Source organism: Acanthaster planci, linkage group LG20, assembly GCF_054643075.1.
Source record: "Acanthaster planci isolate LZ-2023a linkage group LG20, COTS_SCS, whole genome shotgun sequence".
In the NCBI taxonomy this organism is placed as follows: Eukaryota; Metazoa; Echinodermata; class Asteroidea; order Valvatida; family Acanthasteridae; genus Acanthaster; species Acanthaster planci.
In genome coordinates, this window is record NC_141796.1 from 9,842,386 (window position 1) to 9,867,129 (window position 24,744).

Below are 24,744 nucleotides of genomic sequence, written 5' to 3' on the forward strand. Positions count from 1 at the left end.
TATCTAGTCACAGACACATCTGTTATTGGCATGTCTTTCTACATAGGTCCACACAGTGATGGTCCTGTATCTAGTCACAGACACATCTGTTATTGGCATATCTTTCTACATAGGTCCACACAGTGATGGTCCTGTATCTAGTCACAGACACATCTGTTATTGGCACATCTTTCTACATAGGTCCACACAGTGATGGCCCTGTATCTAGTCACACACCTATCTGTTGTTGGCATGTCTTTCTACACAGGTCCACACAGTGATGGTCCTGTATCTAGTCACACACCATCTATTATTGGCATATCTTTCTACATAGGTCTACACAGTGATAGTCCTGTATCTAGTCACACCAGACTGTTATTGGCATATCTTTTTACGTAGGTCCACACAAAGATGGTCCTGTGTCTAGCCACAGACCCATCTGTTGTTGGCATGTCTTTTCACATGATACCCAGTACGATATGTGGGAAAGAGGGACCCCCTAATGTGATGCAGAAGCTGTATTATACCAAGCAAGAAATGAGACCGAGGGGTACCCCCCCAACATGTCCAATCCCTATACACATTCCAAACTATTGTTACTTAACACATCCCCCAAGATGTCTGAAAGGAATTCCCCAGATTCCTGCGACACAATGACCAACACAAAGCAGGGGGGGGGGGTTCTCTCCGTCTCATACCTTGCTGCATATGAGCTGTATACCCTAAGGCTATTGTGCCTACTGCACCCTCCTGGGAAATATGTTAGGAATTCCTAAGATTCCATCCATACAAAAGAAGACAAAATAGAGGGGGTCCCCCTTTGCCACATATCTTGCATCATATGTTCTACATGGGTCCACACAGTGATGGTCCTGTATCTATTTACACACCGGTATGTTATTTTTTTCGTGTGTTTCTGTCGAGTTCGAGAACCTCTTCGGTTACTATCGTTGTAGCCACCTTGAATTTAAATTAAAGCCACAAAAGTGGTTAATGGATAAAAAGCAAGCATGCAGCAGTTGAATACATGCATTTAAGTCACATTGAAGCATTTAAATTTTTTTGTGATCGGTCAAGATAATGTTCAACATTTGAAAAACACTGCTTGGGCTTTTTTGGGGAATACCGCCAACCTTGTCTTCCTGTTTGGCAATTTTCTTTTAACCTATAACGTCTGCGTCATCCGTTGAGAAAGGGAACGATGCCAGAACACGCCAAAACTGTGTTGTTAGTTTAACACCCTGAGTGTTGTCAGATCCTACACCAGACCGGACGAAGTCATGTCATAACGCCCAAGGTGTTATAGTGGCACCCAAGGTGTTACATTAACACCAGTTAGACACTACAGTTTCGTTAGCAGTGAATGTCACTCTCTGATTAGTAAGAGACTCTTTAAAGGTTTGCATGGCGAGGCTCAGAGTGAGATTTGTCATCTCATAATACCCAGGGTGTTAGAGCAACACCCTGGGTATTACATTAACACCAATTTGACACCACGGTTTCTTACCAGTGAATGTCACTCTTTGGGCAAGTAAGAGTCCCTTTAATGGTTTGCATGTCGAGGCACAGAGTGAGGTTTGAAGTCTCTTCGAAAAGCCATCCGTTCCTTCATTATTCACGAACTAATTACAAGAAAGGTGTTTCCTAGAATGACCCGAGGGACGTCTTGGTTTTTCTCCCTCCTCTTAATGATTTGGCCCAGGAAATCAAACAAAAACAATGTGCTTGCGGATTGGTCAGTCATTACAGATCACAGTGGTGTACATACAACTCTAGGGCATTTAAATGGTGCGCTTGAAAATAATAAAATCTCCAACGCAAAATATTGAAAATCAAAGGCAATGACTTGAGGCTTCATCGGTGAAAGAAAGTCCCTTTCTGTCGATTTATTAATCTTTACAGTCATGATGGAGGTGGTCGCACAAAAAACACAATATGTAAATTACATTTATTCAAAAACAAAAATATAAGCTGACGATGAGAAGCACTATTCAAATTTATTCCATCTTGACAGACTGAATGTGGGATTTCAGGCTGGTTTTATTTAAGTCTAACAAGTCTCCAGAAATTCAAATGACAAATACCACACCGTGGCCTTCAGTTTAACAAAAATTGCATCAACATCTAAAATAATAAAAACATTCTACAAACTGTTTTGATTCAAACTACTTTAAATGAAAAGCTTAAATTGACAAGGCCTGACATTTCGATCCTGGCAGAGTCTTTTCTAAGGTAGGCACTGAAAACGACTTTTACAAGATCGAATCATCGGGCCCTCTATCTTTGAGGGAAAATAAAGCCAGGCTGACATCCAAGACAGTTGAGTTGCTTAAACGCAGAAATATCTTGGTTGCAACGTTGAAAATTTCAGTTACACAATAAAATGGAAATAAACCTTACGCACAATCACTACTGTTTGCAAAGAAAACATGTATGAAACAATTGTTTACAACTTAATTTTCGTCCCCACAGATTGAAAATCCGTCAGAAATACAGTCGCGCACAGAAGAGAACGAAGGAAAAGATACTAACGGGGCGCAGTTACCTTGAACGCGAGCAGAAATGTTTTGTCAATTAACACGCACCTCGCTAACTTGGGAGACGAAAATTAAAGACTTGAAAAGTGCACTGGCTCTAAGCTCCTTAAAGAAGCTAATAAAACCTCTTGGTAAATTTATAATACGAGTATACAGGGGCTTTGTGTGGTAGCCATCTTGCGGGGCAGTTCTTTTGTTCCACTGGAAACCTCCTTTGTGCATACCCTGTGGAACAAAAGTACTGGCCTACAAGATGGCAGCCATGCAAACTTCTACACCACGTGAATACACTAGAAAGCTTGAAAAGGCAGACTATGTGCTGTGACGTGGACAGAGCTTCTGTGAAACGTCGGTCATGCTGTAGCTTAATTCATCAGAACCATCAAATACTTCTTGTACAACAAACATACACATGTGAAAAGCTCACGTATTAAGGGTTTATCCTGACTTCACGGTGTCACGGGTCACTCATGACGGCGTCGTGATTAGAAATCGTGGGCGACTTAAAAACTTAAACCTACAGTTCATTTAGAAGCATTTGAAACATCAGCTGCTCAACAGAAGAGATGTGCGTCCACTAATACAGCAGCTCGTTTCTCTGCAACAGGGATTCTGAAGAAACGCTGCCAATATGCTTGCATTTCATAATTGGTAACACCTGCCCAACAATTTGCATTCTTTTCAGAGTGTTCACAAAGTAAAGGTAAAATTCAGGGATAAACTCGGAACTCCTTAACTGCTCAGGAGGGATCTGTTTTACTTTCGACCGTTTCTATAAATGCCAATGATCTAAAACTTTACTCCAGACACTGGGGCGGTGCCCAAAGTCAGCAGAACTGCACTGTATGTTTTGGACTCTAATAAGACAGTTCCAACAAAATCAAATCCATGCTCAACTGGTGTCATGTCATGGAATCTCGGCAGAAATGTGATTCTACAATCTCTTTTGTGAAACAAATTTTTGCTTGACAACATCATCCCCCAAATACTGCAACGATACGGTTGGAATTAACATGTTATGTTTAACATTCCTTTTTTTTTAAAATTCTCTTGTTTATACCATACGCCTCACTAAAGAAGTGGCCTCGTATCCTTACTCCAGACCTTTCAAAATACATGTACACCTTGTTCTCTCCGTCCATTTAGCGCCAAGGCAGCAGAAACGCATACGCAGAATAAATGAATACACCAATGACGGTCGCTACGTTTACGTCCTTCTTAAGCTAAAGAAGCACGGTTTTGTTGAGGTTCAAATAATACATTTGGTACACGGCACACAATATCTTGGCGATGGAGCTGTTCTATGAAGTATCCCCGGGCCAAAAGGATGTTTCTTTCAGTGAGGTTGACGCGATGGGAGACCGATCCTATTGGTAGAAACAGAGGAGTGATAGACGTAAGTCAGTCATCAGGTCCGCGTACATTGGGTGTGTTCGAGTTGCTTCCACGGTACAACCCTGGCCTGACATCGCCGCGTGGGCTGAGTGTCAAACGCGTGCGTGAGACGGTGGGGTGGGGGGACGGCGGCTGAGCCGGAGTCAACTCGTAAAAGCTACTGCAATGAACCCACCCATGGTGTAACATATTTAGGCTAACCTACATGCTTACTTGTGTGCCGTGGAATGGAACACATTTTTCAGGAAGCTGACACAATCTGTAACAGGTCAATTAAATTATGCAAGAACGCCTTGACTTTTAGACCGTGACCATAACTGACCAATCAGCGAGCGTCTGACTACGGCCGACCAATCAAAAGCCTCCGTCTCTTTATGAGATTGATACTAGTAAGGGCCTAAGGGTTACTCTACCAGAAGTTGTCCAATACCGCGCATTGGCTGCGTCCAAATCACACGGCTTCGGCTTGAAATTACACACGACTCTATGGGAACCGGCTGCGGCCACTACCACACACTCACGTGTACTTTCTAGCCGCAGCGAAGTAATTCGGACAAGGCCTTACTTCCTGAACTAAAAAGTGTACAACTTGGCGTGGTACAAATTGCCATGTCCCAGGGGGCCTCATCTTTTCACTCTATACTATCGTTTATTCCAGCAAATTTCACCCTTGTAACCATTCATGGTCTTTAAGTTTTCGTTTCATGTACTCGCAGGCTTTATGTTTTACGGGTGTAAATTGCTATGGTGAATCGACTAAACTCTGTGTCACCACTAATCCAGAAATGTCCAGTCATTCCTTGCGGACCCAAGCATCCACACAAACCCTCGCCTGTCTAGCCCGCCTCAGAGCTACCTCCAGTGTACGCAGCCTTTTTTGGCTTTTCCATAATCAGACAGAAGGGCTCTAGTTTTTTTTTCTTCCTCTGTGCCGTGGGGAACTCGGGGGTTTCTTTCAAGGCCGGATTTAGTGATCAGTCATCTTCGCTTTAGACAGCATCCGAATGGCCATAGTTCGACCGTAATCAGACACTCTTGACTGAGAGATGCATGTTTAAAGTGTGTACAGACGTGCCAGCCCACTGGATTTACGTGCATTTTGGCACATAGAACGAAAACAGATGTCGTAATTCTATTTTCGTTGAATCAACCGCAGGAGGTTCTTGTCATTTCCTTAGAGAAAAGGGACATTTTTCTTTAGTCATCTTTATAACAAAAAATACCAACAGATGTATACATGAAACTTTGCAAAACGGATACAGAGATTTCTCCGGGCATGGCGCTGATGTGCTTTTGCCCCCCCCCCCAAAAAAAAGTAATGGCGGATGTTGTTCTGATGGAATGCCGCTGAAATTAATGACGAAAGATATGCTGGAGAAACATTTCAAATTCCCTGAAACACTTGAATCATTTCATCTTCCACGACGATTTCAACGGAAACCATGACATTAGGCTTAAGTCCCAAAGGTTTTCTCATTGAACAAAATCGATTAGTCAACATGAATTTTTCGTTATTTGCGGTATGCACGTACTGAGCTTCCGAGTCCTACTAAATTTACAAGCACTCTCAATCAAACATGTTCGAGGACGGCAGCAAAATTCTACTGAGATCGAACGCGATCCGCCCAAGCTTAAGTGCACCCCCAATCGGCGTAAGAAAGATAGGTGGTTACAACCGGGTTCTTGCACGCATTCTGCCTGTACGCAAGGACCATACACGCCAGAATAAATTAGTAACGCGTACTCAGCGTGCTTCGCGCTGATGAAGTACGCGTATACTTGCGCGCCTCATGGCGCGCCTATGTGGTGAGTACCCATTGATCTCCATTATTTAATGGATTGATCTCCATTATTTAATGGATTGATCTCCATTATTTAATGGATTGATCTCCATTATTTAATGGATTGATCTCCATTATTTAATGGCTTGATCTCCATTATTTAATAGATTGATCTCCATTATTTAATGGCTTGATCTCCATTATTTAATGGATTGATCTCCATTATTTAATAGATTGATCTCCATTATTTAATGGATTGATCTCCATTATTTAATGGATTGATCTCCATTATTTAATAGATTGATCTCCATTATTTAATGGATTGATCTCCATTATTTATTGGAAATCAATGGTGAGTACCAAAATAACCACCCCCCCCAAAAAAAAGAGAGAAAAAAACGCCCTCTTTTGTTCCACTCGGAGCGGATAATAGGGAAAGTGCACTCTGCCATTATTGCCGGAAATTTCAAGAGCATGGGAAAAGCTTACACAGGATCAGGAAAAACTAAAATGGCTGAATTCACGTCGCTGCTGTAGGACTTATCACATCCTAAGCAAAATTAGGATTTAGGTGTTACCCGACCCAGGTGAAATTTTAGGCTGAAGTCTGATCTTTTATTCAGCTCGTCTTTCGTCTCCACCTGCCTTTACACCCCCGCACTTAGGAGGTGACAGCATCATTGGTCCCATATCCCATCAAAAATGCCCCCTGAATTCATTCATTCGATACGTATATATAGTGAGATGCATTATACATTTGCGCATTCATATGGAACGACGATATCTCGCTTCTCCAAGAACCCACAGCATTGCATGTTTTACCAGTCTACAGGATGTTATCTTTCTTTATGTTTACAAGGAAACCATTTTCCATGATTCGTGGCTCTTAGTTTTCAATAATTTAATCAACAGCGGGCCCCCTACCTTTAGGAGGGCTGCGAACAAAATTTCAAAGCTTAACTTATCGCATATACTGAGTGAAGCTCATTTGGTTCACTTTATCTTCGTGTTATTTTGAGTATCAAACATCTACAGACCCCTTGAATTTTTTAAAGAATAGAGACATCGGGCCTTCTTATCTGTTGTAATTCACTTCAATGTTTTCTAGTTGATATGAACAATAAATGCTGTTTGCGGCAGCCTAGTTCTAATACAATTCTCAAAACACGAAGAGTCCGTATTCACATCTGTGCTTCCAGTTGTCATGCCAACCTTTCAGATGAGCCCAACTACTTGTTTCCATTCGGAACACCCCAAACAAAATTTGGCCCTCGGTGTTGAAGCTGCGATAACAGCGAAGGATAGACACAGGGAAAGCGCAGATCTATCGGCAAAGGCTGAGCTCCGCAGCGTGTAATTTTCGGCCAACCTCAAGTAATGACGAACAAAGCTTACTGAATATAAGCTGAGTGGGATGGAGGCTCCAGCTTAGACGGCGAGTCATTAAGACCGGCCCAATAGTTACTACAATCAATCAGGGTCACACCTTGTGCGACACCTTGACTCCTTGAAAGTGACAGTCAAGTTGCTCGTACCAAGGCCAAGTAGAAATGAGGTGGCTGAGTTTTTTTTTTTTAGGGGGGGGCATTTCTTGGGGCTCCACAAATTTGGGAAATTTTTAATATAACCTTTATTGGCCCTTCTTAGGTTGGAAACTTCATTTTGGTGCTTTCTGCAAACTTTTGGAAGGGAAAGAAAATACCAACGAAATCGCTAAATCCTTCCATTAACCCCCCAACCCCCCCCAAAAAAGTTTTGTCATGGGCGGCACGCCCCCTTGACCTGACTGGAGTGGTGTCTTGTTACGTCTTTCGTAAGACATTTTATATGGAAACCACATCAATCTCCAAGACCCTTGGAGAAAAGTCAAGTGGTAGCTCATCCTCTGGAACTGTTAACTAGAGCGCCACCAAGTCTGGGCTCCAACTCATGTGATTTTTTTCATGCCTTTGACGAGTTCAATCGGCATTTGACACATGGGGCAATTTGGAACAGGACGGCGCCGCATCGGCGCCCATTGGTGGTGGCATTTGGCGGGTCTAGAGAAGATCCAAGGGCAGACACGATCTGGGGATATGCATCAGTGAGCCACTTGCCACGGCATGTTAACCTCGTTCTCTTCTTTTCCCGCTTGCTGCTCCTCTTTGGCATGCGTCTAGAATTTCTTTCGTGACGAGAGCCGGTCATCAGGCATCATCATTCAGTCGAGCCTCATCACACACGCACAGAATGTTCATCTCATGTGACTATCATCACCCTCAAGGTTTTCTCTGCATGACTGTACACAACCTCCATCAAATTGGACAAACCAAATCTACTCTGCGCAACCAACCATCCGGGATTACTCATGTTGTGCGGTACGCGTGGGCGCTTAGAAAAATCAGAGTAACGATTTCGGCTTTGGCATTGGTGTGAAAAATGTGTGCATATACCCAAGTGGAAAACTGACCTTGTAGGCTGAGAATTCTTCTCCGTGGTTTTTCATTCCGACTTGTTACAGTTTTCAAGGTCATTGATCAATCGGGATTATTAAAAGTCATGAGACTGCCACCTCAGCTTGACAGCAAGGCGCAGTTTCACAATACAATAATCATGGCTTCTTTCCCAGTACATTTCGCAGTAAATAGGGAACACTTCAGTTAGTCAGTTAGTTAAACTTAATGCAACAAGAAATAAGTTTCTCAAACAGCTCAGGTGAATTTAAGGGCGAAGCGAGCAAATTCGATCGCAAGAGCCCTGCAGAAATGGATCATCTGAAACTCTAACCTACTACGTATCTACAGCAAGAGTTCAACATGAGAGAAAAATGCAGAGCAAAATACCCACCTGTCTCGCTATCTGGACTAAGATGCTCCCTGTTCGGTGCGGCTCCTGTGTTGGATACAAAACAACGACGACAATGGTGACAAAGAGGCAGGTTGAATTGCTAGACACGGGTATAGGGTTACAGAGCAGGAAGGATTGACCCAGCATCGCGGACACAAGACATGACATAGCGCGGGGATCTACAGTGGAGCACGGTCAACTCAGGGCTGAAAGAGCCTATTCTCGGATTTTTTTTGTCGACCTTTCAGCTTACAGCGACAATAATTTTATCGTTCAAACACTCCATGAACAGAAAATAAACACGATTCCCTGACATCTGACACCCGCACACTGACTTCCAATCAGTTCATATGCGTATGCCACGAATAAGATTTCATCCCCTCTCTTCTGCAAAGACAGGCAGCAACGTCAAAGCCTACTGATGTCTGCCAGTGTCTGACCTTAAGGGACTAACACAGTGAAAATATTTATGTCAAATAACTGACCACATCCTCATGCAGAATCCTTTCAGGAAAGCCATAAACTCATGTGTTCACTTCTTGATTGTTAATGTGCATTTGTGCAACAAAAGCCAGTGAAAAATTAATATGCTCGAGAAAAATCAGGAGAAGCTTGCCTCTCAAGACCATGATTCCTATAACGTAGCGTGGTCTTACTAATGGCATTCACTAAATTTTTAACAATTAGTATTTGTCTAACATTAGCAAACGTGATTATTCTACACAATGCAACAAAAACATGCATCCCTCACTGAGAATAAACTCAGTAAAATGGGAGTACTGTTCTCTACATATATGCTTGGAAGTACAATGTCCATTTCCATGGTTTGATATCTGGATCTTTGTATAAGCTTTGGGTCCAATTTTTTTTCCTGTCCTTGTTACATATGGCATGCACATTTGGAAAACATCCTTTAATTTCTAATAATTAATACAGTAATGCAAATTACCTGCCAAACAAATAAAAAATAGTTTAGAGTCAATTTCAGGCCAGGTGTAACACTGAGAAACATATCACCCTGTGGGCCCCAAATTGATAGAATGACCCATCTGCCCATAAGCAGGCAGATAAATTATTAAAGTAAAAAGAGTGCTTCGGAATGGTGTGACGTGTTAACGACAGAGGCTGCACGTGCATGATTTATTGCAGGATAACGCGCAAACAAGGTGAACCACCAAGGTGAATGGGCAGAACTATAAACAGTGGCCTCGTCGAGCCTGACACTTGGGGGCGCACTGCACGGCAACTCAGACTTATTGCTGGGAGGATAAGAATAAATAGGGCCTCCCATTGGTTGTTGAATTCTGTAGCCATGCTGAGGCGGGGACCAGTATCATTCTGACACGTCAGAACATCAGGTGTTGGTGTGAAGAGCCTGGTCAGGGGTCTACTAAGACGATTCCCTTTTTCAAGGGCCAAATGATCGCACCTTAAAATCAAATTGACCAGGGCTTGGTGAACAAATTTCTTTTCACTGACTCAAGAATAAAAACACTTTAGCACCATCAAACGTTGCTCAGTTTTTTTAAAAAAAGCATTTCTCCTCCTTTGTCCAGGGCTGTCAAAATCTTAACACTGAGAACGACCTTGACGCTTGTCACTGGAAGAATAGACAGAAAGGCTCTTTTTAAAGGGGGAATTTTGGGAGCGTGTTAAGGCTAAATCTAATATGCCAGTGAGCTTTGTGCCAAGTACAACACGGATATAGACTTCCAACTAAGATTTTTCTCCTTCACCTGAGAAGCTGTAGCTTTTAACACGGACAGCTTTACAATAATCAGATCAGGCATCAGACATTTTTCTGTAATGGGAGGGCTTTCAGTTTTCTAGTTCCTAAGTGAATCAGCAGTGGGGGGAGGATTCGTTAGACCAGATGATTTGATTAGTAAAGAGAGGCTCCGGAGCAGCGGAAAGAGGAAGTAATTTGAAGGGAACTCAAGGTCACTGTCTTTAGGAGAAAAGAGTGAATTTGCTTAAAAGCTCTTTTTGCGTCTAAAGACTGCAGGAAGAACTCTGCGCTTTTGGTCTGTCAAGGTTTTTCAGCTACTGGGGTGTGGCAGATGTCATCATACCAGAGGCAAGCAATTCATTGCCAAGGTTTCTGCGTGCGTACATATTCAAGATCGTTAAATATACACCTACGCAGATGAAGAAATAGAAAGCTCTGTCATAAATCGGACATTTTCTGGCCATTCAACCTGCCTGTCTGAACAAACGCACCAGGTCAAAGCAGTGGTGTATTTGAGTCTGTCACAAGTCCCTGTGAGTCCATAACAAGTCCATCACAAGTCCACGAGTCTTAAGCCAATTCACAAGCTATTCAAATGAGCTGTAAAAAAAAATTCCTTTGTCATTGTTCACCCTGTTACTTATGACAGGCCTTGCGATGCACTTCAGTACAATACTGGGTCATAGTGACAGAGTGGCCAGTGAAGTGAAGTAAAAAATCTCACTCGCGAAGCAGTGATGGGTGTTTGGATTTGGGGCATCTCAACAGCAGAACGCACACGGAGCTCATAGGTAGCATTCTCCCCTCTCTGTATGTTAATACTACACCTATAATAATCCTAGAAGGGTTGGCTATTTTGGTGCACCTCACGCTGGGGGAGGGGGGAATTGTCCCATGCCTGATTTTTCTAAAACTTTCTGTACCAGTACAAATGTCAATTTTCAACTCAATCTGTTACATGATTTTGTTACAGTCATTTGAAGGTCAAGGCCAGATGTGTATCAGTCATTTGAAGGTCTAGGCCAGAGGTGTGTCGGTCATTTGAAGGTCAAGGCCAGAGGTGTGCCGCTCATTTGAAGGTCAAGACCAGACGTGTGCCAGCACCCTTGCCCTGTGCAGGGCAGTGGAAAAGCAAACATGTTTGGCTGACCTGTCTCAAAAAATGGTGCGAGAACAGAAGGTTGGATTTTCACAAAAGTGGCTTCAAAAAATGATTGCAAATGCTAAAAAAACTCAAGGTTCGGCACGTAAAAAAAAAAGGAACACAGCAAAATTGGTTGAAAATGTTGAGATGGAAGAGCAGATTCCACCCCCATCCCGCTCTTGTTAGGTTAATGAAATACTGTTTGTTTGAAGGATTGGGGCACAGTGAACACTGAGAGTTTATTGTGACTTTCATTCCCTAGAGATGCTGTTCTGCTGACAGCTCGGGAGCTTCATTTCACTTCCATTTGTTCATCGTTTTCCCAAAGGACAATTACACTGATTATGAAAAGAACATTTGATAATCAGTTTTCTCACCTTCGGCGTTCTCTGTCACGGCTACGGCTTCGAGAATGCGATTGGCTCCGCTTTCTGGAAAAGGAATAGGGAAGCCCATGAAAAAACTTGAGGAAAGTTAGTCAAACTGTATCCTTATGTGATCTTGCAAAATCCAACAGGAAATTTGTTGAGGATTTTGTAGGATTGAGGAAGGTAGAACTCAGCCACTGTTACTTTACATAGGACTTGATACCCCTTGAAAGTTGAAGTATGAAGAACGTACCAAAGTCCTCCATTACTTCTCGCATTTGGTTCTAGCAGGGCTGACCACGGCTTCAATCCTTCAAAATTCTCAAGATATTTCTGTTAGGGCCAGCGACCATTTAGACTCGGTTTGAAAAGGGCCCCCCGGTAGCCTGCCCTGTATAATGCCTGCCCGGTATTCAGGCTACTCCAGGCCGGTATCAGGCCTGTCTGCACGTCGGCATTTCAAAGTCCCTGACGGAAGGCTTCCCCCACCATGCTTCCACAGATAAATAGGGGTCTAAGCGGATTAGTGTAAACATTGTATAGCGCTGAAAGGTTAAAAACCACAAGCAGGTTCCTTCTGGGATAGATTACATGTACCAGTACTTGCAAACAATAGACCCCAGGATGAAGAAGTTCGAGATCAACAACCAGTCCAGCATCCCAGGCCGGTAGCCAGGCCAGTATGAGTGGGGTTTTTGCAACAGGCCGAGCTTACAGGGGGGCCCTTTTCAAACCGGTCTAAATGGTCGCCGGCCCTTAATGTCCAGGGGAATGTGGATTCTTTCTGGTACATTAAATAGGCCTTAACTTACTCTTATGAGTACGAACAAGCAACATTTCTACCCGCCACCATGAAACGATGCAGCCTCCGAACTCACACACATATATTTGCCACATAGCCTCAATTCTTCGATATCCTCCCCTTTACGCAAAGAGGATTTTGGAGAATTTGAGGGGGTACTGTAGCAGGGTTATAAAACACTTGTTTCTTCAACCTTACCTAGTTCTTTCCCCACTGCTGCTGCGGCGACTCCGGCGACGTGGTGAACGGGATCGGGAACGTGACCTTCAGTAAAACACAACAAGTAAAGAGATACTGACCAATTTCATGATAGTCGGTGATCAGAGGCTATGGTGGGCCACATCAAACAAAACCGGCATTATTAATTTTAATTGTAAATCCCATGGAGAGCAAAGATGTATCTTTCGCAATACACAAACAACCTTAAACACAAATGCTTCACTGAGAGACACATGCATGAATCATGTTTTTGAAAACATACTGTCCCCAACAAATCAGTTTAAATATCCAGAAAATAGTCAGCTTTTCAGAAATAAATTGACAAGTGTGCGAGAAAAACATGGAGAACAAATAAAGTATCCTCAGAAATTTGGCAAATTTAGTGAATTAATGAAGAGGTACAATTAACGATTATGATCTAAATTCTTTTTTATGGAGCCTGGAACGGAAAAAAAAAAAATAAATAACGAACATAAACCAAACAGCCAAATGAATGCAACACACACTTACCAGCAGAAATTTAACCCACATTCTTTGCACATGACCTAGCCGCCCACACACAACCAACCAATCACGGGCTTCCGTCTTCCGGGGGGCATTCCAACCAATCACATATGTGTCCGGGTAAAAACCAACATCGTGTATGGTGGGGGGAAGGGGGAGAGGGGGACAGTGGTGACTGACCAAACCGCACCACTGACCACTTTGGTGCCGCACATTTGCGTGCGAGGTTCTTGCCTTGCGGGACTTTATTCTACCATCAATTGGCAACGCTTCTGACATCATCGTCAGCCTGACACAATTTTGCCCTCAAATTTTTCCACTCATTGAGACACCATCGCTGTAACCATGGCAACCATCCAACAACTAGACCACACACCAGCCTAGAGATTATGTGTAAAATACCAGCAAATGAAAAACACAGTTCAGTTGATGTGTTCCTGAAAATTGCTAGATTTTCTCGTTACATGCACGCCAAATTGTATGTTTTTTTTAAAAAAAAAAGAACAAAAGGGCAACCTTCTTTGCAAAAAGCACAATTGTCTTAAACTTACCTCAGAAAGGAATAATCATTTCATTCGAAATTTTATTGTTTGCCTCACTAAGAATAAATTGAAGTGATGAAAAAGTCATTCAAAAATGCTTGAAATTTGATTGGTTGTTCTGTGGGAAGTACAAGTTGTCTGACAACTGAAATTTCTATTCAAGAAATTTGGATGCGTTAGTAACTCAAAAACTGTTCCTGGATTTTCAGAGTATCGAACATGGAGCATTATACATTCAATGCATATGCACAGCGTATTTATGTACATATGTATTTACATATACTGATATGTATTCTTGCCGACTACCAAAATCTTCAAGTTTTAACGTTATGTAAGACAAGAAAGCATACATATATATACATATATAAATGGACCATTTGAAAGAGAGGCAACACTTGCAAGCTCTGGCCGCTGGAATGGATAACTTTGCAAGTCAGTTATGTACAAACATAAAACTTTGTACAGTATTTGGTGCTTTGATGGTGCTTTATATCAAAAAGTCTCCAAGTGCTGCACAATGTGGGCGTTTCACAATAGCGCACCTCCCAAGAGTTTGCAGCAAAATCTGTTGACCCCTTCCAAACACGCACTGGGTCCACAGATTTCGCGCAAACTCTAAGAGGCACGCTATTGTGACACGCCCGTATTATCAACCCGGCTCACTGAGATCCGTTAACAGGTACCAATTTCGATTCTTAAGTGGAGAGGGGCAGTTGTGATAAAATGCCTTGCCCAAGAACACAAGCCCCATGTTGCTCGAGGGGGGTATGAACCCACACACCGTTGCATGTTTATCAAACATCACAACCGCTGGACCGAGGCACTTTACTTCAGTGACAACATAAAGTGTCTTTGTGTTGAGGTGAATTCAACGTTTGCGAATTCCTAATTGAGCCTTGATGGTCCACTGGGGAACTTGACCATGGTAACTGAGCCTGCCCTAGTTACATGTAACTTGAGCTGGGTTGTGAAAGGGATCAATACACGTGTACATGACTTTGTGAGAGCAGGACAGACATGAGCGAAGATATTATGGGCCTACAGGAAAGTTAGAATGATATGGCTACCCACCTGCTGAAGTGCCGACGGTAGCCTGACGTGAAGCGCGTGCAGTGCCGGGCGATGTGGCCCCGCTCTTGGCACTGGTAGCAGCGGATGTCCGGGTCGCGGAAGGTGGACCTGCTAAACCCCCCACGGCTGCGGTTGCGGGGACGAGCGAGGTTGACCTGCAACCGGGCACCGCGCATCGTCCTAGAAGGCGAACACGATCAGAGGTGACTCAGTTTCTTTGCTAACTGCATGTATCAGACTGAACATCATGGATGTTTTTGCAAACAAAAAGTCTTCAAATTCCCCAACTGCATCAACATGTTCTCAGGAGCCAACTGGCCTCTCTGTTTGTTTTTCCATTTTCAAGAGGTACCAAGTCCTGTGTTGATGAAAATAGCTGATGGGCTGTGCCTTCCTAAACTCTGTAAAAAAATCAATCAAAGTTGTTGGGAAGTGAAGGATATGAAAGGCTTAGGTCAGTCGGTTGGTCGGTATATCTACCTTCATCGCCTCTTTGGCTAGTAAGGTCAACCCTTTAAATAGAAAAAAATTATTTGGTAGCCATTTGTTCCTATTGGGGAAAATTCTAGGCGCCAGCACTTTTATGAAAGTTTAGTAATCACTTGCGCTGAATATTCGTGAACATACGTACACATGTAGTATAAATACCCTGTGTTTCCATCGTCCATTCATGCCGTAGAATCATGAACTGCCGCCTGATTTAGGCACTATTTAAAGCGTTGAGTAAGGGACCGTACATGTAGCCTTGTAACTATTTTACAGGCTTTGCAAATTTCTGTGCCTACAAACTCTGCCAATCTGACCCTTGGGTGTTGCCACCCTGAGACTGCAGGGCACGGCGAGGCTGGATGACGGGCCCCATAGTTCTGAGGGGTAGTAGTTACTCACTCTCCATTCATTTCCCGGACGGCGTCCTCTGCATCCTTCTTCCTCTGGAAGACGACGAAGGCAAACAGCGGTGGGTAGCGCGCCAGCCACACCTCAAAGAGTGGGCCAAACTTCTTGAAGGCCTTCTCCAGGTCGGTTCGGGAGATCTCAGAGTTGATCTCGCCGATGTAGACACGAGTCCGCTCTCCGTCGTCGCTGTTCTCCTCGTCACTGCTGTATTTTCCCATACTGTTGATACCCTGCAGTAGTGAGTGCAGATAAATATCAATCAATATTATCATATCTGATGCCTGGAAGTCAAAAATTATCTTGATGAAATGGGTCGGAAAAGTTTAAGATATCGGAATTTCTAAGTCGACTATCACAGTATCGGACAGTTAAAAAAGGCGGAACTTATTTGCAGAAGCGGATTTTTAAAGTCTCAAAAGCGGAAATCCGCCAAAAAAGAGGAAGAATCTCATCCCTGCATTGACAGTCATGGGAAATTAAAATCTTACGTACTTGTAGATTATCAATGACAATTATGCACTACTGTACAAAAAAAAGTAACTATAGAATTTTGAAACTGCGTTACGGTTACCGTAAAAATAACCAGTTCGTTTGGATTTTAGTTTCCAGAATTTGCCTAGCATGCCTGGTCATGCTAGCCCTGGCAACAGACCTAGCTCTACTGACTCACCAAAAATACCCTTGCTACCTTTCTTAATTCAATTGCCAAAGGCAAATTTTTGGGGCTTCATTGATATATTGGACTTCAAAATCTGTCAAAATCCGACCGTTTTCGCTCGACACATGCACGACACAAACTTTTCGATGCTTCCTCCCATTCAAATAAGGTATTTTTGGTGAGTCTTTGGAATTTTAAAGAACCATTGTAACTTTACTATATGTAATGTCGTGGAACGTTAGTATGACCAGAGGAATTCTAATGCTACAATAGTATAGGCCCTAGGCCTAGCTCTACTGAATAGGCCCTAATGCACTCTTTGAAGTTTGAGGGTTTTGCAAAACTCATGAATCACATATCACGCAACAGTATTAATATTTTCTTACAAATAGGAAAAAGAAAATGAAAGCATCAAACTGGCTTGGTACATTTTCGATAAAAAGATTTATAGCAAATTCAGTAGTCTGGTACCTGTACCTCTTCTATTCAATCTTGTGGAGTGGATATGGTTGACACGATCAAAACGGTGCCATTCGATTAGACCCTGGACAACCCACGAGTACCCACCTGGCAGTGTTACTCACCTTTTTATCAGATGTTTCGAAACACTTCAATCTCTGGTTGAGTCTGAATTTCACAAAACAACAGGAAAATATGATTAAAAATAATGGCTACCTTTTTGTTATTCCCAAAACTCTGCAACAACTCGTGTCATGTCGTGCCAGGCTGGCTCGCGTGAACTGGGAAAAGAAGAACAGCGCCACCATACGTCCGGCGGGAGCAGCACCCCCAAATTTATACACATTACATGGTTTAAGCTTCACAAACTGATCGCGTTAATATACCTTTTCCAGAGACTTCTATCTTTTCAAAATTTCTAATGAAAAACCTGTGTGGTAAAAGCCATCGTACTTCCAGTAACTACAGAATCCCCCCTCCGAACAAACTAGGTCCGCCTACTCTTAAAAGCGCCCTCAATGGTAATTTCTTAGAACAGTGGATCGATCGATAAATTATTGATCGATAGTGCGCGTGCTTTGCACTTTCGCTGGTGACCATTAGCCGTAATTGTATATGTAACCAGCTTTAGGGTACCGGGTACCTCGGTTTGGGTATCAGTTTTCTCTGAGAGACGCGAGGAGAGCTGGCGCATTCTACATGTAAGTGTTTCCGCGAATTTTCTGCATAGGATTTCTCGGTTTTTAGTGGAAAAACTTAAAAAGTACGCCTGCCGCCTCATTGTAATTGTACTATTTCTTTCCTTCGAAAGGCAGTGGCTGCAAAGTACATCGAAACTTATGAATGGGGGAAACGATTGAAAATGCATGATGCCTTGAAACCGGAGGTACCCCGGTGGCGTACTGCAATGTGCATTAGCGAGCTCTGTAGGCCATCATACGTACACGTGTGAAACCAAACCACGGTCCACAACCATGGACACGTGCATGACATGTATGGGGCTCAGCAAACCATAGAAACTTGTCGAGTGAAATCAGGCTCCTATAACACTCGGGGTTTATATTCCTAAAAAAAAAATCTTCCCTGTCCACAATTTTGACACACGTGACAGGATTCAAACCCACGAATCACAAACCATTATGCTGTAAGTACCGCTTGACTACCGCAATTCACTCAAGTTGGCGGTGTTTTTACTGTAGATAGGCCCATACCGATGAACGGTTGCAACGCGAGTCTAATACTATAACATTGGACATGCGCAATACATACACAATCACTGTGGTTTGGCTTCATACGTGTAATTGCATATCGTATGTCTCGCTTTACAGTCACCTCTTCCCATTTCCACTTCACCCCTAACCACATCGCCCCATTCCCACTTCGCTCCATCTGTGTTAGCATGGTTACAAACCTCTTCTGACAAATGTGGAGTTTTCCCATGTAATTGTGTCTTGAAAACGGTGATCTTTGAATGTGACGTAGGTATGCAGGCTGTTGATGTCGCCATTTTAAAATAATGCCAGGATGTCACCGAACGATGATGGGGGCGTCTGTGCGTGAAAAGTCAAGACACCCTGCGCTGTGTAATGTGTAAATTTACATGTAAAGCGCCAGTCTGGTACCTTGACTTCCCACACATACTGTATGTTCAGCATGCACATGTGTAACCCAGTCGGGGGGGATAAATAATTTTAAAATGTCAACTGGCTGGAGAATTTGAAAGACGTCATGCATTTAACCAACCGTGCCTGCACATGACAGAAACTACTGTGGGCCACACGTCAAGATGTCGCGCTACGAACAAAACAACTGCAAGGTGTACGTGGGCAACCTCAGCGACTATGGAAATGCCAAAGAGTTGGAGGCGGCTTTCGGTGTGTATGGGCCTCTGAAGCACGTGTGGGTGGCCAAAAAGCCACCTGGCTTTGCCTTTGTGGAGTTTGAGGAGCCCCGAGACGCTTTGGACTCAGTGAAAGGCCTGAACGACACGTGAGTATTTTCACTTGATCTAGGTACCGGGACTCTGGAAGGTGTGAGAATTACTTGGTCAAGGTCGTTACATCGGCAAAGAGTGTGTACCATTAATTTCCTGACTCTGAAACATTCATGTTTAGGATACTTATCATATGTACACAGATTGTAATGAGCGATGTGTCTCACCAAGAAAGATAAATTCATTGCTTCATCGTGCTAAATGCTTAAAAATGTAATGTAAGCATCAACAGAATGGAAGCTCGTTCTGTACTCATATATGATGGATTTTCGTTTGTCTTCACAGCGTGATTTGTTCCCGCCGTGTGGAGGTTGAAATGGCTACTGGGGAGAAGCGTGGCGGCCGAAACCGTGACCGTCGCAGCGGCGGGTACGGCGGCAATTATGGCAGCCGCTACCCACCCCGCCGCTCGTACAACGATGACAAATGCTATGAGTGTGGCAAGCCGGGCCACTTTGCCCGAGACTGCCCCTACAACAGGCGCCAGAGGTACTCACGATCCAGGTACGCTGCTTGTCCTGTCCTCGCTGGTTGCAGTAGCCCTTTGGACATGTGCGCATTTGCCAAGTGTGATCGGTCAGTCTTCACAATCAGTCAGTTTTCGCTGATTCAGCTGTAACTGCACATCTCCACCATCAGTTGATCATCTTTCTGTCTAATTCCCACTTGCTGAAGATCACTTTGACGAAATTCCCTGCCGGTTCGACTGATTTTGTAGCCCAACTGACTGATTCTGCAGGTCGACCGATTGCGCCTGGCAAATATATTTCCAATGGGATAAATTTCAGAAATCCGAAACTTGACTGTTACATGTATGCTTGAAATACTTTTGTCTTCATTTCAGTTTGGGGGTCTAAAGGGATGACCTTTTTTTTTGAAAAGAGTATTCTAGTTTTGGTATTGCACTTGTTGCATGTGGTACTTAGAAAAATAATGAGTAAACCAATCTTATTTCTCAACTTCATATCTTGTGTGGGATTTCATTCACTGCAGTACATGTACTCAATATAGCAACATTTCAGATGATGTTGGGATATTTTGGGAAAGTGTTTCCTTTTTGAGTACTCTCTTGCCAGATGTGAAAAGTAACAAGAATTAGATTAAAATTATTCTTACTGAAACAGCTTTTGTTTGTACTTGTTGATTGCAGGACATCTAAACTTCTAGCCCATACACTTGTAGATCGGGCATATCGGTTCCGGCAAGCTAGCTCATTGCGGCCAAATAACGTGTGTCCGCTGGTCTCGATTTGTACCCGCAAGTCCTGAACGTCAGGTCGTTGTGCCCGTCTAGTCCGATTCTGTTTGCCAGCGAGCTTTCGGGTGACTGCTAGCTATGCTTCCCCCCTTCTCTTCAGATATCGGCTACTTCGGCGCCACTTCCGACAATAGCTTCACTTTTGCCCGCCAGCGTTTGTTGCTGCTGCAAAATTCGTGAAACCACAAGTTGCGATCATCACTTTATCCCTCTGCGAGTCTTAAGTCCCGGCTACTAGATACTTTGTAAATTGGCTTCATTGATTTGAAACCTGCCTTCTTCAAGGTACACAGTACTCCAACTACACTTCCGACAATAGCTGCATTTACCCTCCAAGCGTTTGCTTCTCCCGACCAATTTGTGAAACCACAAGCTACAACCTCCATTCTGTCCCCCCCCCAAAAAAAAACTCCTAGATATTAACCAAGGCAACTACAATCAAAATCTTGCCACGTCAAGCTAAGGTATCCTCCAACTACATCTCCTACAGTCGCTGCACTTAAACCTGCGAGCGTTTTCTACTGCTGCAAAATTTGTGAAGGCAGAAGTTACGACCTCCATTTTTACCCTCCAACGAGTGCTTGTCCAAAACATCCAGACACCTGTGAGCCAGTTAGCTACAGGCGATCGAAATCCCTGCGCCCTCACTTAAGCTACACATCTTGACAGCAACCTTCAAACGTTGCATGTTCGCACAATCTACCCACAAGTTCTCCACATCCCTTTCCACCGAGTACACGTACCGGGTACATGCCCATTGTCTTGCACCCCCCCTGCAAGCGACTTCAGCGGCAGTCGTTAAGTACTCCCAGCCAAATTCACAAAGAAAATTTGCCGTCCTCGTGGCCTGGTCAAATCTACATGAGCATGTACGGATTTTTTTGTATTGTCATTTCTCTGTACAACGTGTATTTTAGATTGTGATTAGGACAGACCCTGCCGAGTGCAACAAAGGGCAACCAAAAAAGCAACAGGAGTGCAAAGCCTGAAGCCTTTTTGTATCGGGACCTATTTGTATCAGGTAGTTACTAACAGCAGGAGCATGAACTGCAAACTCCGAGACGGCCCTTGGTGACCGGCAGGCCAGGACTCGGAATACCTGTATGGGCCTTGGGGAAAATTGACCCATTTACAGTGAGCCAGCATTTCACTGTGACCATGGTGACAACTGTTCTACTTTGTTGCATTCAGTAGCGTGTCTAGCCAGCCCAAATACCGTAGAGGGATAGCATTTATACGGGGAAACAATGATTTCCTGTCCAATTTGAAGGTATTTGAGGTACATGTACATCGGTTCTTTTTCTTTGCAGCTAACAGATCAAAAGTAGTCGTTACATTGGAAGTGGTAGCAGTAGCCATGCATGAGGAAAACTCTCATCCCTCGACCCATTTTTGCTCCTGTTGCAGTATGCACCCAAAACATGCAACGTAACTTTTTTTTTCAATCAGCTCTTTGAGAAAGTAAACTGATTTTGATTGAGCATGAGCAGACTGACATGTAGGCTAAGACGTCCTTACTTTGGTACAGCTGAGTCCAAATTCGTGGAGACACTGAGCTTAAAGTAGGCTGTGTCCAAATTACAATGTGCCTGGCTGTGGCTTGAAATTGCGCACAACTCTATGAGACGTGGCTGCAGCCGTAACCCATAGACTTGTGTATAATGTCAAGTGGCAGCCAAGTAATTTGGACTGGGCCATGTACTTGTGTTGCATAGGAAGGATTACACAACAGAGTTTGTGCTTAGAAAGAATTAACAGGCCAATGTAGTGGCTGTTTACCAGCTCTTGCTAAGCGTGTACGTGTATTCTCTGCACTTAGCAAATTTCAGTTTGTACCTGCTTCTTCAGCTTGGTCCCTGCTGCTTATTTGGGTTTTGCAGTCTGTCTGAGTTTGGAGACAAGCTTTGACCAGATTTTTGGGGCATTTGAAATTAGAAATGCGGGTTGCCCAGCAACCGTAACCAGTGTTGACATGAGCAGTTTATTTCACAGCAACAAAGCTGACCTTGTGGTGACATCATCTCAAGATACTGTATCTGCATATTTTTTTTTCTCGTGATCTTTTGTTGACCTGAAATGGAAGACTTGACTTTTCAGCTTCCACATTTAAGTTCAAGATCCGAAGAAAGTACCGTTACTTGCATGTTGAGTTGGAAAAAAAGCTCATTTTGTGTATGCATAGCTCAGCCTGACACTCATTTTGATTGCCTCGTTTTATACAGGTCGAGATCGTATGATCGCTATAACTCACGCAACAGGCGTTACTCACGTAGCCGAAGCCGCAGGTAAGAGGCCATGTGAAATGGCTCCTGCAAAGCAGTAATTCACCTGCAGGACATTGCACTGTTGGTCTTTAAAACATCCAACCTTATCAACCTGCACTTGACAAATCTGCACCACTCAGTTCATTCTGGGAGTCTGATGTGAAATCCCAGCTTCACACGTTGCCACAAATAATTGATGATGTGACGCAAACTTGTTTAGTGGACCTGATCAAGTCGCCATGCCTCATTAACTCTGCTAAGTTCATGGGGCCCAGAAACATTCCTTAAAGTCTCTCAACTCCCTGGGAGTATACAGGTTAATGCAGCCCTTTCACCGCAGTGGCTAATCAAACGCAACAGCCATCTGTACCCTGGCAGGTACCCATTTGTGACCCGGTACATTGTAATCAGGAATATGTCGCTGAGGCCGTTTTAGGTAATGGCCGAGTAAAGTGGGGATGTGGGTAAATGGTGAAAAATTGATGTGGCAGTTTCTTTATTTTCTGGAAGTGTATGTATGAAAGGCTACCATCAACACACTCATTGTGTGTACCATTTGAAAGCTTGTGAAATTCCCTTTCTGACCATGTACATACCTCAAAAATTCAATTTGTGACTTATTCCTGATTTTGGATGTGCTGGGTCACATTAATACTTCAGGGTGGAGAGACGCAAGTGGGAGTTGAGTGACTTGTCTGGCTCAGGGTCTGGTTCAAAATGGCCGATATAATTCTCCCACCGTCTATCTCTCTGAGTGACGTTAACCGTAGTTGTCCTTGGACTTGCCCAAGATGGTCGCTGATACTTCATATTTTTGGTACCCGTTTGGTTGCAGCCGCTCCAGGTCTTACCACAGCCCCTACCGCAGTTAGTCGTCTGGTATGCAAGACTACCACCGCGCGGGATGTCGACATCAAGTTTGCCAGTTGGGTCATAGGGTTGGACACTTGACGATGACACCTTCTTTTTTTTAAAGGATTTTTAATGTTTCACTTTTTTTTTTAATTTGGACGATTTGTGTCAACTTTGTGTGTATTTGATGTATGGTTAGAAAGAGAAAACTGTGTGGTGTTATCAAGTGCAGAAGGAATACTGTGAACAAATTTCTTAATGGATTAATTCCTAGATTCCGTTCAGGAACAAAGCAGCGACTGAAGACATGTATTCTGTCACAGATTAGAAAGTCTTTGTTACATGATCTTAAAGTAGCTTAGATTATAAACAAGATAAATCCCGTCTTACTAAAAATTGACTACATGTACTTGTGTTTAGAATCATAACCTCCTCTGTATTCTATTTTTTTCATGGGAGTTACCAAGATAAAGGCGCTCACTTCCATTATATCTCTAGTGACCAACAATTAAGTTCCGCTGTCAAACTGAATAGGCCAATTTTCCCTGATAGCCTGTGCACAGAATAATTCTGGGTACCCTTAAAATCGACTTAGTGTTTGACTGATGGGTTGCTGTGTTAACTCTGCCCTGAATGCATGCCACATTCAGTCCGAAATGTGAGCCTGTAAACATGGTACACCAACAACTGAAAAAAATCTCAGAGTTTCTTTAATAGCCATCCCAGCTTAATTTGTCCCGTGGTAATAGTCTTTCACCTGTGCACAGTACAGTGTTAGTTTTGAGTATTTGGCAGACAAGTAAACTCTACCAGACACAGATAAAGGACATCCGGGTTCGCTCCTTTAAATTTGGAATTGTCTTGTGATGTTCCACAAAGTCGGACAAAGTAGCACTCAGCCGGGGATGAAATCTCAAGTAACAGAGGACATCAGCTGTCTTGGGTAGTCGCCTGGGCCCAATTTCACACTAAGTGGGAAAAAGTGGTTTAGTAAATTTATTTGCTCAACAAAACGCAAGAGGGAATCACTTGCAAGAAATACACAGTGCCTTGAATATTTTGCTGTTTTTTTTGCTTAGATCATTTCTGTGCTTAGCACAAATCCATCGTTGCAGCTTTGTGAAATTGGGCCGTGTAAATGGAATTTTTTTTTGCTTAGTTATTCAATCATGCCGAATCTCAGAAGTTCACTAGGTATTAATTAGAAGCTCGACTTCACGTAGATCTCGGTGTTTAATATCCAGCAATGACATGTACACATTTTGTTGAAGAATTGTTCATTTCTCTGTGTCCACACCAGTGTGTCGATTTTGTTTTTAAAGAAATAAAATACGTGTCACGTGGGCGTGTGAAGCGGAAGAGTGTATCTGTTTTTGTTCATGTACAGTGGAACACTGTTTTATTACAACGTCCTTGGGATATTTACAATTACCTTGTTATAATAGTTACCTTGTACGTGTATTATCA

General features: G+C 43.2%; 2 protein-coding genes across 8 annotated transcripts; one reads left to right on the forward strand and one right to left on the reverse strand.

The window, feature by feature from the left end:
• Positions 1 to 3,743: 3,743 nt before the first annotated feature.
• LOC110975116 (serine/arginine-rich splicing factor 7-like) lies at positions 3,744 to 17,409 on the reverse strand. 6 transcript variants are annotated; one of them, XM_087130271.1, is made up of 8 exons: positions 17,298 to 17,409; positions 17,037 to 17,079; positions 15,786 to 16,013; positions 14,898 to 15,077; positions 12,760 to 12,825; positions 11,769 to 11,822; positions 8,519 to 8,563; positions 3,744 to 3,883 (listed from the first exon to the last, which is right to left on the reverse strand). In XM_087130271.1, exons 3-7 carry the CDS (start codon positions 16,010 to 16,012, stop codon positions 8,536 to 8,538), a joined length of 555 nt encoding a protein of 184 aa, XP_086986397.1. In that variant the 5' UTR covers position 16,013; positions 17,037 to 17,079; positions 17,298 to 17,409; the 3' UTR covers positions 3,744 to 3,883; positions 8,519 to 8,535. The 6 variants fall into 6 exon arrangements, 5 of the variants coding, with proteins under 5 accessions (XP_086986397.1, XP_086986395.1, XP_086986393.1 ...); XM_087130269.1 differs by having other exon boundaries at positions 15,786 to 16,024; XM_087130267.1 differs by lacking the exons at positions 17,037 to 17,079; positions 17,298 to 17,409 and adding an exon at positions 17,128 to 17,240.
• An 86-nt stretch (positions 17,410 to 17,495) lies between these two features.
• LOC110975115 (serine/arginine-rich splicing factor 7-like) lies at positions 17,496 to 24,636 on the forward strand. Of its 2 annotated transcripts, XR_015423443.1 has the most exons (6): positions 17,496 to 17,612; positions 18,673 to 18,900; positions 19,190 to 19,408; positions 20,055 to 21,030; positions 22,384 to 22,446; positions 23,261 to 24,636. XR_015423443.1 is itself a non-coding variant. In XM_022227264.2 (5 exons), exons 2-5 carry the CDS (start codon positions 18,698 to 18,700, stop codon positions 23,295 to 23,297), a joined length of 522 nt encoding a protein of 173 aa, XP_022082956.1. In that variant the 5' UTR covers positions 17,496 to 17,612; positions 18,673 to 18,697; the 3' UTR covers positions 23,298 to 24,636. The 2 variants fall into 2 exon arrangements, 1 of the variants encoding a protein (XP_022082956.1); XM_022227264.2 differs by lacking the exon at positions 20,055 to 21,030.
• Positions 24,637 to 24,744: the final 108 nt, after the last annotated feature.

Coding starts and splice junctions, on each gene's coding strand:
- LOC110975116 (XM_087130267.1), bottom strand. CDS start 17,219: ATGGTGGCGCTGTTCTTCTTTTCCCAGTTCACGCGAGCCAGCCTGGCA. Junction 16,014..17,127: donor GTTTTGGGAATAACAAAAAG/GTAGCCATTATT, acceptor GGGTATCAACAG/TATGGGAAAATACAGCAGTG. Junction 11,823..12,759: donor AGCAGTGGGGAAAGAACTAG/GTAAGGTTGAAG, acceptor TTCCTTTTCCAG/AAAGCGGAGCCAATCGCATT.
- LOC110975115 (XM_022227264.2), top strand. CDS start 18,698: ATGTCGCGCTACGAACAAAACAACTGCAAGGTGTACGTGGGCAACCTC. Junction 18,901..19,189: donor GTGAAAGGCCTGAACGACAC/GTGAGTATTTTC, acceptor TTGTCTTCACAG/CGTGATTTGTTCCCGCCGTG. Junction 22,447..23,260: donor TCACGTAGCCGAAGCCGCAG/GTAAGAGGCCAT, acceptor GTTTGGTTGCAG/CCGCTCCAGGTCTTACCACA.